The sequence below is a fragment of the Diabrotica undecimpunctata genome, chromosome 3 (assembly GCF_040954645.1).
Source record: "Diabrotica undecimpunctata isolate CICGRU chromosome 3, icDiaUnde3, whole genome shotgun sequence".
NCBI lineage: Eukaryota > Metazoa > Arthropoda > Insecta > Coleoptera > Chrysomelidae > Diabrotica > Diabrotica undecimpunctata.
In genome coordinates this window covers 43,587,327-43,602,559 of record NC_092805.1, presented here as the reverse complement: position 1 = coordinate 43,602,559, position 15,233 = coordinate 43,587,327, and the positions used below count along the sequence as shown (strand labels likewise).

The 15,233-nt window shown below is 32.3% G+C and overlaps 1 protein-coding gene across 1 annotated transcript in view; it reads right to left on the bottom strand.

Annotated features, from left to right (window-relative positions):
- The window catches only part of LOC140436744 (uncharacterized), an 808,356-nt gene that overhangs the window by 703,570 nt on the left and 89,553 nt on the right, over positions 1-15,233 (bottom strand). The window contains exon 2 of the mRNA XM_072525808.1: positions 4,475-4,584. Coding sequence (XP_072381909.1) covers positions 4,475-4,584 — 110 coding nt within the window. The remainder of the gene's footprint in view (positions 1-4,474; positions 4,585-15,233) is intronic.

Below are 15,233 nucleotides of genomic sequence, written 5' to 3'. Positions count from 1 at the left end.
TATTGATACGGTATTTAAATCTTCAATCACTATTTACAATTTTTTTTCTACACCATACCATATGTAAGGTGTGTGAACAATGGGCAGCTAGATAATGTAGAATATCTGGAGCTCCTGGCAACAGCACATCAGAATAATAAGATATGCCTCCAACCAACAATTTAAACGGACTCTCTTAAGGTCGTGGCATATTATCATGCACGTTGGGTTTCCAGCCCGTAGCGTTTAATTACCGAAAAATATAATTTAAATGGTTTTAAATATGACCAATTCACACTGTCAGGAACGTATCGTATCAGACACCTTACGTTTCCGTTCAGTATATTCGAAAAGAATATTTTACGGATGCCAATCGCTACGGAACGAGTCGAAACCTGTTGGTACGGATAATGTGAATTAGGAGTCCGTCGTTTTCCCCTCGATGTATTTAGGTATTTGTTTGATTTTGATACAGAGTATTTTAAAAAATAATTTTGGAGGCTATTTTGTCATTTATGCATGCGTTTTTATTGCTTTGTGACAATTAAACACGAAAGTGATAAACAATTAGGACTTTTGCACCGAAGTGATACCTCTTATTTTTTTAAAAATACTCTTTGGTTTGATATTTACAGTTTGATAGTACAAGTTAAAATGGATTTCGAAAAATAATTGAACTCTTACTCGGTGAAGAAATTTTATATAAATACAATGATAAATGCTATTATGATGCAAATAAAAAAGAAAATATTTGGAAAAGCGTGAACACATCTTTACCGCACCAAACTGAAACGTTCTATGTATGAAAATGTGAACGCGCAGTCCGATTGCTGGACTGGAAACGCTACCTGCCGGAAACTATACGTGAATGATAATATGCCGCGACCTTTAGCTCCAAGCAACAAAAGAACTCTTAGTACAAAATAGTGTGAATACCTCCACAAAATTCTGCGACACGTGGTCGCAACTCGGGAAAACCATGAGGAAGGATTCATGGCTATGATTTATTTGGTGCAACTTACTATCCAGCTTATGGGGTAGCAATCTATGTTCGAAACAAAATAGAAAATGCCCACATACGTTCTATATCAGACGGAAATCTCATTTATACGGTTACCATACAAATTGGCGAAATCACTGTCAGCGTAGCAACATTTATACACCATCGGCAGTCCTGTGACCTCCGCATGTTCTTCACGTCCCCACACATCTTTCAGTTTATGTCGGAGATTTTAACAGTCACCACAAACTCTGGAAGTATAAGCAAATTAATCAAAGTGGCGAAGCTTTGCTGACTGTACTTTGTTTAAACAACTGTACTTGCCCAAACAGTCAGTCTAATGCTATTTTGTAAATCGCAATCGATTCCTTGAGGCTTTATTTTCAAGGTATATTAAAAAAAAGCGTCAAAAATTTATTAACTTTGCTATTAAAAACAGTTTAAAAAATAGCTGACTTTTTAGCTTATAAACATTTATAATAACTTTGACATTTTTTATTTAAAACGTTGGTAAGTAGGCTCAATGAAAAACTGATGAAAAAACAGACTTATGACCAATAACAAGAAATAAGCCAAGATATTCCAGCGAACATAACAATTTTCAGCTCTTAATGTTAATAAACAATGGAAATATAATTTTAAGATAAAAAAATGCTAGCTTGTTCTATTAGTTACAGGGGGTTCTGATTTTTTTTGGAAAGTGTGTTTTTTCACTAGCTTTTCATTGAGCCTACTTACAAGCGAGTGACATAAAAAACATATTTAGTTATTATAAAAGTTAATAAGCTAAAAAATCAGCCTACACATCTTATGGAAAATGTAATGTCACTTAAATGAAATAAAATTTACATGAACAGATTCGTCTCGAAATTACAATCATTTCATATCATTGCGCCAAATCTGAATTTTGATTAGAAAAAGGCGAAAATTGATATAAATAAATCTAAATTCAAATGCATATGTAGTTAGAGCGAGAAAAAAATTTTGTTAATCGTTAGTTCATAAATCTTACTGCAGGTATTAAGGCAAAGTACCATTACCACAGTACACAGTTCCTCTATCCCGATCCCGATTTGTTCAAAGTATATAAAACAACAAAAATTTTAATATAATCGGCAATTACAAAATGCGAAAAAGTCAGCTTACTTTGATTTTATTACTAATTCCAATATCAAACCTAGAGAAGAGACTGCTGGAAAATGGTAAATTTCGAAAGAAAGAATACAAGATCCAGTTCGATACAACCTGATCTACCTCCAGACAAAATAAATCATTTTTTACTACAATTGAAGAGAGTATAATTACATCTCTTCCCACTAATAATGTCAATATGTAATATCTGATGTAATTATAGAAATTATCCTTCTCCGAGCAAGTCCTTTTTTTCGTCCCGTTGTGGAAGAAGAGGTCTCTCAAATAATTAAGTCTTTTAGTAATTCTAATTGTAGGGACGTTCACGAAATTAATAGCAAAATTTGAAAAGAAACTTAGCAAATAGTTTTAACACTTCACTTATCTTATTAATCTAATTCTATCACCTGGAATATTTCCGGAAGTACTAAAATACTCAAAAGTACTACCTACATATCTACAAAAAAGGTGATACCTCAAAAATTGACAATTACAGACCTATAAACATTGTTTCTACTTTTGGGAAAGTGATTGAAAAGGTTATCAAACAACAATTTTATTCCTATTTTGAGTTAAATAATTACTTTAGCAACTCACAATATAGATTCAGAAGTGCTCGTTCTACTACGAACGCGGAATTTAATGTTGTGAGCAAGATGATTGAGGGGCTTGAACGTGGCAATCGCATAGCAATTTCTCTTTGTGACTTGTTGAAGGCTTTTGACTGCGTTTCACACGACATTTTGCTCCACAAATTAAATTCCTATGGAATCAGAGGTATCGCTCTTAAGGTTATAACTTATCTATGTGGCAGACACCAGGCGATAGTGTCTAAAGGTCATCTCTCTGATTTTTTATCCGTAAAACATGGAGTCACACAAGGTTCGGTCTTAGGGCCTCTTTTGTTTGTTATTTTTGTCAACGATTTGCCTAAATTCATATATCCGTACAAATCCGGACAATATGCAGATGATACGACATACGTTATATCAGGAAAAAATAATGATGATTTAAAAATGTCTTATGAGAAAGTGTCTACTAAATCTAGCACATGGTTTGCTGCAAAGAAACTAAAACTTAACTCTGATAAAACGCAAAATTTGATTATATTTGCAACTAATTTACATAATGATCCAGATAATAAAGAGACTGTTAAACTATTGGGAATAACCATAGTTAATCGACTGAACTGTTCGGCTCATATCTCACAACTAAAAAAAAAGCTATCAAGTTCATTATTTGTTATTCGCCAACTAGCAAGGGTTGTCAACTTGGAAACATTAAAAATGACATATTTTTCTTTATTCCACTCTCACCTAAACTATGCAGTAATCATATGGGACAATTCAACAAATGCACTTCAAACTTTTAGAATGCAAATGAAAGCTATCAGGATTTTAGCAGAGGTTAGTTATGTAGAACACTGCCGACCTTTCTTTATCAAATTCAAAATTATGCCGCCACCTACTCCGTTGATATTTCAAGTTCTGACTGAAATTCATAGAAAACGGGCCCACAAACGTTTTTTTGACTTCCTACAAACAATATTTGTATTTTTTAAGTAGTTAAATAAATAAACTCTCTAATCGGCTTAGCTCACTCTGGGTTAAGCTGTTTTCAATAGCAACTACACTAATAGTGCTTATGAATGACAGTTTTATGGACTTCAAAAATGTGATTTCCATAAACTCTAATCAAAATTTACGCCGTTATTAATCAAAGTTCGGAATTAGTGCAATGATATGAAATGGTTGTAATTTCGAGACGAATCTATTCATGTAAATTTTATGGCATTTGAGTGACATTTTTCATAAGATGTGTGCGATCTCCTTCAATAAATTAATATTGCCCTTACTGCAAAAATAGGGTTTTTTGCAATTATATCGGTCACTTGTTTAGTGTTTTAGTTTCGACACTCTCAATCTAAAAGAACTTTTTATGGCCTACAACTTTTATTGTATACAAACTTACATGTGGTGACTGCCCAAAAATTTACATCGACCAAACTGGTAGATCCTTTAAGAAACGTATAGCAGAACACAAAAGGGCTTTTAATGAACAATTCTTTTAATGGCCAATTTCAAATTCTCCATCTTCAAAATAAAGGCCTTAAGCTATTTTTATTAGAATCTATATTAAGACAAACAGCTCTCCCCTCTTCATCTTATTCAGTTGAAGACTATAAAGTGTAGACGCATAGTAAAAATACATCACATGAGACAGGCACTCTGCCGAAACAGCTGTAGTGATAAGATATTATAATAAATTTTGTGGAAGTGTTGAAAACAAAAGTTTACAGTTTTAATCACCTACATTTTATGAGATTAAAAATATTTATATAACGCCAATGGCATAAGTACTTACCGTTATCTCCAGGATTGAATCCGCAATTTATTGGATGTTTCTTGCAGGCCTTCCTGATTTCTTCTATAATGATTTTGATAAGGGGAGCAAACAAATTCGGGGGGCATTTTCTAAAAATAACACGCACATGATTAAAAAAAGAGTTATTCAAGTTACCGGAATGATTACACTTAAACGGATGTCTATGGGCGAAACAGGAAGAAGGAACAAAAATTAAACACTCGTTTATTTAGACTATTACGGCACTACATAAATACTAGCATCAATTATTTTTAGAACGAGTTCATGTGTGAGCGTATAATTGAAAGAGAACTGATTTTTTTAAATCATTGTAACGGATTTAAATTTTTTTTAGCTTTCATTTTTGTATATAATAACATAAATGTTAAAAAGTGTATTCCACGAGAATTCATCATACGAAGTGCAAGAATTTTTGTAAAATGTAAGAGAAACACACATTTGAGCTAAGAGTCATAAATTTGAGCATATTTTTAAATTTTTTTGTAGTTATAATAAAATTTTTTGTAATGTAAACTGTTGCTTCAATTAAATCGACATTGTCATTTATTGTGACATCTACATTTCTATTGAAAAATATATCGATGACGTCATCACTATTACATAAATAATATCAAAAATAAAAAAGTAATCTAAAAGGACTCCCATTTAGAAATAAAAATCGACAGGTTTCATATTTTTTCTCTTAAGTCGACTGTTTTCAAAATAATGAATTTATTCATTTCATTTCGATAGGCAGGGACAAACGATAGGCATAAAAGTGAACGGAAAAAACCTATCAGCAATTTAAGATATCCTGATAACACTGTACAAATAACGGAATTCCTTCAAGATCTGCAGCATCTATAGTCCAACAATTTATTGGATAGGGTAAGAATTCATTGATAAGAACTGATTTTAAAACTGTCAGCTATTGGAAAATTTTTATCGAGCAAAAAGACAGAAGAGGGAATGTAAAGGTAGTGGGGGCAAACATGTTGTTAGACGGGAAGTGCCATTTTGAGAGGCCACATTAAACAAGGAAAGAGAGTCTGTTTCCTTGTTTAAGAAATCAAATTAAGTTGGGTTATGTTATTGTTTGTTCCAACTGACACATGAAAGCTGATTTATATTGAAGTTTTTTAACAATTGTGGCACATTTTATACTATTATCGTTATTTAATTAAAACTTTATTATGCTTTAGTGTTAAAAAAAGTATTTTAAGTGTTTGGAATATAGTGCTTATAATAATATTAGAACATGGTCTTAAATTTGGCGCTTTGCATTTCCGGATATGTCCGCGATATTAAGAGGCCATTTTTATGAATTTTGGTCTTCTTTTCATAACGATTAGATTCCCTCTTTTGTCTTTTTGCTCGACGAAAATTTCACAATTCCAGCGGCGTCGCTATTTCATTAGTTTTTTGGGATTAAATTGAATCGCTTATTTCAGAAACAACCTAGTCACATTAGGACAGTTTGCAGGAGGTGAAAGAAACGTTTTGAGAGTTTATCTGAATATTTTCACTAAAAGTGAAGTTTGAAGTTAATAAATTACACCTAATGTAAGAATTTATCAAAAACAAAAGCATTCTAAATCGTTACTAAACTATTTAAATAAACATTTTTAAAATGGACTTAGGTTGTTTCAGGTTTTAAAACAATAGTATTTATTAGAGGTAATGGATTTTGACAAGAGCTATGAGTCATGCCGATACAGTACACAAGTTTACCTGTTATTTACAAGGTCATATATATATATATATACATATATATATATATATATATATATATATATACATATATATATATATATATATATATATATATATATATATATATATATTTATACATATATTGGCTATACACCCCAGTGTGGGGTTAAACCGCGAATGCTTTCTAGATCCTATTTCTTAAGTGGATCAGTCTTTTTTGTTTATCTTATCTTCTTGACAATATCTCTCCATTTTTTCCTGTCTCTAGTTCTTCCTCTCCATTCTCTGACTCCTGCTCTTTGGAGGTCTTCTTCAACTTCTTGCAGCCACTTTGATCTCGGTCTTCCCCTTCTCTTTCTTCCTCCTGGATTCCATTCTATCATTGCGTATGTCACTGCCTCATCGGCTGCTCGCCAAATGTGACCTAATCATCTAACTCTGCATTGCTTTATTTTAGTTACGATGTCTTCCTTAAGTTCTTCCTTAATCTCTGCATTTGTTCTGCTTCTATATTCATTTTGCTCTGTTCTGATTGGTCCTAATATGGTTCTCATAATCTTTCTCTCTGCTATTCTTAAGTCTTCTTCATCTTTTTTAACCATCGTCATTGTTTCTCCTGCATATAATAATATTGGCCTAATTATGGTGTTATAAATGATCATCTTAGTTTTCTTAGTCAGTGTTTTGCTTTTAAGTAATCTTTTGTTTGCAAAATAAGCTTTATTCGCTGCTAATATTTTTTCTTTTATTTCGGATTTCCTTTCTTCAGATTTGCTTATTGTAACTCCTAGGTATTTGAAGTATTCTACTTCTTCAAACTCAGAACTTCCTATTTTGATATTTTCTTTCATTGTTTTTTTCCCTAATCTTAATATTTTTGTCTTTTCTTGATTTAATCTTAGCCCCATTACCTCCCCTTTCTCTCTTATTTCTTCTAGCATTTCTTTTATTATTTTTCTGTTCTTTGCAATAATAGCAATATCGTCTGCATATGCAATTATTTGACCACCTCTTGTTCTGAGATTTCCTTTATTTATATTTCGTAGTACATATTCTAATGCTAGATTAAATAGCGTTGTTGATAAGGCATCTCCTTGTTTCATCCCTTTATTTATACTGAATTCTTCTGTCTCTCTTCTTTGTGTCTTTATGCATATTTTTGTAGTTCTCATTGTCATTTCTATTAATTTTCTGAGTTTATGTGGAATTTTTAATTTTTTAAGTGCTATCATTAATCCGTTCCTTTTAATTGAATCAAATGCCTGTTTGAAGTTTATGAATAACATTTCCAATTCTAATTTATACTCGTTTGCTTTTTCCATTATTTGTTTTATTGTGTGTATTGCATCTATTGTATATCTTCCTTCTGTGAATCCACATTGGTACTGTCCTACTGTCTTCTTTGTGATCTTTGATAACTTCTTTTTTATTATTGATGTCAATATTTTATATGTTGTATTTAGTAACATTATTCCTCTATAATTTTCACAGATTTGTTGGTCTCTTACAAGGTCATAGCTCTTGTCAAAATCCATTACCTATACTAAACAATTTTAATATTATACAGTTTATTTTGTGACTTCCTTGGATTTTTTCTTAGTCGCTGATGTTATGATAAATAATATTTTCGTAAAATGGTTTGAACAGTTTCTCCACCCATTTAAGTAGTGTGGTCAAATTTTCTTTTTTGGACTCTAGTATTGGAATTGGGTCTTTATACCCCTTTTGAGTTGGCATTTTAACTGTGACATTGCTTGTTTTTGGAATGGAAACATTGAAGGTACTCCATATCGCACCATTAATGTATTCACTAGCTCAAATACTGCCGGGAGCATCAACGGTGTAAACAAAATGATGCAAATTGGAAATTGAGAACGAAATTCGTTGGTCCCTTGTTAACTTCTGTGTCTCGGTCGACGCACATGCAGACTTATAATACCTAGGCTACCAGTATTTAAAATTTATAATACTTTCCCTTTTAATTTTCCAGACCGTGAATAGGTTTTGGACACTTGCGGTAACAATGATCACAGTGTACTTATGGATGTGATAAACTCAGTCAAATTTTCTGAGGTTTCTTTTAATAACCCCAAAAACACGGTAACGGGGAAGAAATGAGTGACCTCTAAGTGGGAAAAATTGTTGAATTTTATGAAATCTGCCTGTATTGGTTAAAGCCAAACACATTCTTGTAACGAAGTGGTTGTTGTTTTGACCTGGGCAGTTGTCAGAAAACATGCGTAGTTCTTTTATATCTGTTCCAATATATTTTTCAATATAATCTAATAGATCGCTGCAGACTTCATTCGGGCTTTTTCGTGCTTCTGCTTCGTAGTAAATATAAAGAACGGATTTTTCGTGACTTAATATTGGTGATGCAAAAAACATTAACGGTAACCTGCGGCAGATAAAATAGGTGTTGCAGGAATTGCAGGAAGTTGAAGGTTCTGCAAAAAATGGAAGGCGATTGCTTTTATACCGTCTCTTTGAATGCATTCCTAAATTTGATCATGTAGGGCAGTGTAAATTTTTTTACTTCGGCAGCAGTGTACGAATTTTTCGGCAACCGTTACATTTTTGCTGCTTCGCCAAAACTAGGGCTTTTAATTTTTAAATTAAGCTTCTCACAGACATTGCATGTGTCAATTTGTGGCCTACCAAAATGTAGGTTAAAATTTTCATGAAAGAATTTATTGTAGTAACTGTATTTTATTATACTCTTAGGATACTTTTTAATAAATAATTATATAATTATAATTATACGCGACAACACCTATGACTAAGTTTCAGTGAGAAGTTATTGGCGCTTCAACAAGAATAATTGGCCAGAGTCCTCCAAAAATCTGAATCCCTTATATGCGAATTACCTAATTCTAATAATATTGATGATTCCATAAAACTATTCTCAGATGCCATAATTAAAGCAGCATTAACTCATATTGGCAAAACCAAAATTAGCTCCCGACATAAAGTTGTACCTTGGTGGAACTCTCAATGAGAACTCGCAATTCGACAATCAAAGACTGTGCTCAATCAATACCGCAAACATAAAAGTCCTGAAAATCTAATTAAGTATAAAAAGCTGAAAGCCAAAGCCAAATACGTTGTCAAGCAAAGTAAAAAAAACATCCTGGCATAACTATGTATCGTCTTTGAATGATAACACAAATCCCTCCCAAATGTGGAAAAAAATTCAACAAGTCTAGGGACAAAAAACTAACAGAAAATTACCCATTTATTCTCTAACAGCACTTCTTCTAGCAACAGCCATATTATTTGCAATACCCTGGCTAACACATTTGAGAAACAATTTCACAACAAACTCAAACCCCTTATTTCATCCTCTACACAAGAACCGCTCTCCTACAATCTCAGTTCACAGCACTTACAAGATATCGACAATATTAATGCTCCTTTCTCACTGGCTAAACTTACATCTGCCTTATTCTTATGCAAAAATACTTCCACCGGCCTTGATGATTACCCTCATATTTTTCCTTAAAACCTACCCAACCGCTGCCTCACTATCCTGTTAGACATATATAATTCTACCTGGTTTTCTCAAATATTTCCTACTCAATGGAACACATAAGTAATTATACCTGTCCTAAAACATGCCCAAACACTAACCTTTCCTCAGTCCTATAGATCGATTTCTCTCACTTGCACCATGTGCAAATTATTGGAGAAGATAATAAACAGGCGTCTTTTATGGTTTATTGAAAAACACCAAATTTTACCTAAAGAACAATCTGGTTTTCGCCGACATCGTTCCACAAGCGATAACCTTGTCCTCGTTCATACCCACATCGCCGAAGCTATTAATAACAGTCAAGAAGTGATTGCCTGCATTTTTGATATTGAGGCTGCTTTCGATAAAATACCTAGACAGGTTATTCTCGATAAACTATTATTATATGGACTCAATGGTAATATTTTTAAATTCATCAAGCACTTTCTTAGCTCTAGATCCTGCAGAGTCTCTGTAAATGGTTGCCTATCATTACCTCACATCCAACAAGACGGAGTCCCTCTGGGCTCTGTATTAAGCACCACATTGTTTATTTTATCGATTAACCATATATGCCACAGTCTTCCCTCTCCAGTCAAATTTACTACATATGTTGATGACCTTGTAATTTATTGCCATGGTGTTGCGACCGCTACTACTTGCAAACTTCTTTAAACATCAGTGGACTTATTACAAAATAGATTGACTACCCTAGGCCTGTCCCTATCATCTACAAAATCACAACTCATCAAATTCACCAGAAAAACACTCTCCACTGCCCCTAAAATCTTAGTGAATAACTACCCTCTCCCAGTCGTCGATCATCGCATAATTCTAGGACTAATATTCGACTCCTGACTTTCTTGGAAACAACATATTCAGGAAACTAGAGCAGAGTGCCTAAAACGTTTAAATATTATCAAAACACTTTCCCACTACCAATGGGGCGCTAGCGAATGTACACTATTAAAAGTATATAGGTCTCTTATTCGCTCTAAACTCGATTACGGCAGCTTTATATATATGTCAGCATCCAAAACATCCTTACAAACCCTTAATTCAGTACATAATACTGCTTTCCGCCTCTGTTTAGGAGCTTTCCGTAGCAGTCCAGCTGAGAGCCTCTACCGCGAAGCCAACGAACCCACAGAAATCTTTCGTGTAGCAGCTTCCAAAGCTACAATTGCCATTTGGATCGCCAACCTTCGAAAGGAGACGGCGCAATAAGAAGAAGAAGACGTGCATTGGATAAGAATATAGGCCTAACAAACTTTAGGCTCCTTTAGAAGAAGTGGCTACTAACAAGCCGTAGAAATAAGCAATTTCGTAGCCTTCTCACATTACGATTTTTTCAACGGCTCTATATTATAAGGTGATAATGTATTTTATATAACGTAATTATTTTTACATCTTTATGGGAGTAACTACGAAATGATTTTGTTAAATAGAACTATTATTATTAAAATTATAAACACCGCATATCGTAGCCAAGTAATTAACCTGTATTTAAATATCCTTTAGAAAAACGACCTTCAAAATCTGAATGCAATTTTATGTAATATTCACTATAAATATACTCGTTGTTTATTTAGAAACTATTGTAATGGAAAATATGTGCTATCGTTCATCAATCTGTTTACCCATTAATTTTGCTTATCAGAAATATATACTTGCATTAAACACTATTAAAACATATCACGTTTATATAATATTAAAACACTAGAAAACGAAACCGAATAAATACTGACTGTATTAGTAACATTAGTAAATTTTGACAGGTAGAAAATAACTCAAAGGTCAAAATCTACCCTATGCCAATATGTGCTTCCTCTCTGAGAGTGGTTGGTTTCCACCCCAACTCGTGGGGTGGAAAAAGTTTATCAAAGTTATTAGTGACTGAAAGTTCACAAATCACACGTCAAAACAGCATGATTTTAAACGGGTTTTCGCGAATAACTGAAAAAATTTTAAAAAAATTGGCTAACCCCAAATATTGAATAATGTATTTACATGAACCAAGAATATATGCGTTTTTTTGAAATTTTACAAAATTAAAATATGATGCCAAAAGGTAGTCATTGTTTACAAATCATTAACTAATAACAAAAAACTCTAAGATCTTGCAGTATATTTAACAAAAATATAAAAATTTAAGCTTTTTTTTGTGGATTAGACCGCTTTTGCATCAGTGTGCCCTTAAAAATTTTAATAGGAATGTGGATTAGACCTAGAGTACAATACAATTAAACAATATCAACGTTGAAAATATGCTTTATTAAAAAACAAAGTGACAAAAATACTTAATCTTCATCGTTGATGAACTCTTCTTCTTGCTGTATAATGGATCTTATTGTTCTGGTGCTTGTGTAAAATCCATGATATATTGGAAGTATAAATGAAAGTAATTCCAAAAGATCTTTTTTTTTACTTCGGTTATTGGACGTCCATCGGGATAAAGATATTCTAGCTGAAGTATTTCCCTGGATGTCCTCTTTTTTGTCATCTAGTGAGTAAAAGAGAACATCTGCATTATTGCTGTATTTGTAGTAAATTATAAATGGATTTGTTTTCTTGTATTGCAACCACTGAATATGTAACCATTGGACTTTTGATTTTTGTGTATTAAGTTTGCGATTTGTTATATTTCTTTCTAACTTCTGAGTAGAATAAAAATCGTTTTCTGTCATCTTTATTACCGCAAAATATGTTTTCTTTCGTGCATGTGCTATTCTTTATCCAGTCGTCAGGTACGTAGATATCTTTAAAAAAAATTTTTTGCTTACTTATTACTCTGAAATCTTGGTCACATTCAAGGTAAGAATGTCCGCTGGCTAAAAACTTATGATCAATATTTTCCACCACAATATCAGGATGTGACACAATAAAATCGCAAAGGACAGCCATTTTAACCGCATTGATCGGAATATAGTATTACATTTTTTGTTGTATAATAACATTTTTAAAATAATGCAGTAAACAGGATCCTATTTCTTGAGATCCTCGTGATGCTTGTGTCTCGTTCGATTAAAAAGGGACTGCACTACACAGTGTAATTTCCACCTTAACACAAACATCTATTCACTGGAAGGTAGATTGTGTGATACATACCCTTGATTAGCAGTTAAGACCGGTCTATCCTACAAAGAGGATGGTTAGCCCACTCTTGCATTCTTTTACGTATTTATGTATTGAACAATTTTGGTCTATTCCACAACTTCGTGGGTTAGCCCATTCGTGTTTTCAAATTTTTGTTATTTTCTATAATGCAAAATCACCTTACTGGAGAGATTTATGTTATAATATACGGAAATGTTGGTTAGACCGGTGTTGCTTTAAAACTTTAGGTGGTTAGAAGTGATTGCAATCTATAACTCAATTATCAACAAAATGTTGGTTAGCCCACTCTTGCTCTCATAGCCTCATATAAAATGAAGCTTATAAAATGAAGAGATTCATTTTTTTTTGTAAAGTTAATATTAACAAAGTTATGGCTGTTAGAAAGTAAACTTTTATTCATCGTTGAATCATGTTGAATAATGCGTTTAGCATCATTTTGAAGCCCTTTCAACGCAACATTTTTTAAAACGAAGTGCTTGAAAAAATTTATTAATATAAACCACTTTGTAGCTTTTAAAATAAACTAGGTTTATTTCTACTATTTATACCGTCATATCCTAGACTACTTCCAATATGCACAATAGTAATACTATTTTCTTTAAGCTTAACAAAAATACACCACTAACCGAAATTTGGAAGTTCGTTAAAACTGTAAATAACAAAAATTTTCTTTGTCCCAAAGAACCCCTTTCAAAAAAATTAATAGATCAAATTCTAAACAAAATAGGTCCTCCTTCTGCTTCTAATTTCGTAGTAAAACCATTTAACAAATTTCTATTTAATCACGAAGATGAATTGTCTTCTTCTTATACAATGAACGGAACTGGATTTAGCGATTAAAAATAGTCGGAACCCTGCTCCCGGGTTAGATGGCTTTACCTATAAAATAATTTATAATTTACCATATTTTGCTAAACTTTTTCTTTTGCAGTTATTTAATGACTGGTGGAGGAAACAAAAATATTCAGACTGCTTTAAAAATATTATAATTTGCCTTAAACTTAAACCTTATAAAGATGCAGAAATTCCATCATCATACCGTCCAATCTCGTTCGTTCGTAGGAAAACAATCAGATTTGTTTGTATATTCAACAGGTAATCAAACAAAAAACGTATATCATAAAGCACTATAATAAAAATAGAACAGATTTTTGTTAATAATTATGATTCACTTAATTTACAGTAAAGCGATTACTGAAAATACTTATATACGTTTTATTTCATTATTCTTTATTACATCGGTTATTAACCCTATGTTAATAATAATAATAATATTAAATAATTAATTATCTCTATATTTTGTCATTGAAGCACCCACTTTATAAATATTTGTCACCTTTAGGTTCCCACTATCACTTTAGATTATTTTTCAATCAGATTTGAACCTTAAGTTCCCCTCTTAGTTTGAAGCCCTATGGCAAACATCCCAGTCCGGGTTTTTAGTGGGTCCAAAAGGGTGGCCAAAATTCGTGGAAGCGAAGATACTTAGGTCACCCGAGCTGACCCTCACACAATATGGTGTGTCATATCATCATGGTGACGGTTCCGTTCAGGAGAATTAAAGAAATAAACTGCCACATTCCAAACCTATTTAACAGAACGAAGTCTGTCGAGTCCGCTAGTAATTTAATATAAACTTTATTGAATGGCAATAAAGTTCAAATTGACTCTACATTTAGTTAGAAAATATTTGTATGAGAAAAAGTTTTATGGAAAAATTTTATTTTTATTTATTTATTTATAAAAGATTTTATTTATTTATGGAAAAAAGATCATTGCAGATCTATTTCTAAGTAATAATTGTATTAATGTTTTCTGGGAAATGTCAGTGTTTTACCCATATACGGAGTGTAAAAATAAAGTTGTTTTTTCGTCTTATTTTGCAACCCCCTGTGGAATTTATTAAAAGGAACACACCGACATTGTTTAGACAACATTAAGTGCTTGTAATTTAATATAAACTTTATTGAATAGCAATAAAGTTTAAATTGACTCTACATTTAGTTAGAAAATATTTCCATGGCAAAAAGAAAAGGGCTGTTTTAGTGTTTTCCCGGAAATTATTTGAATTTTTCTTGCCGTAAAAACCATCCTTAGACTTCAAGGAACATTTTTAAAAAAGAATTGTTAAGATTGGTCCATGCGTTGTTGAGTTATGCGCTTACCAACACATTTTTCGATTCATTTTTATATTATAGATTTGAATCCATTAAAATTCACATTTTACTTTCAATATCTAATATGCAGTTTATATTACACTTTTCAATAACCATGGTAACTATAATTCCATTACCTTATTTTGAAACTAATACGACAAACTAAAAACTCTCGTTTTAACCCAGGCTGTTTTAAAGCACTTGAAATCATATTTAATAACGCTGATTGCTGGTATCTCCCAAGTTTTTAAAAAGCCTAGGA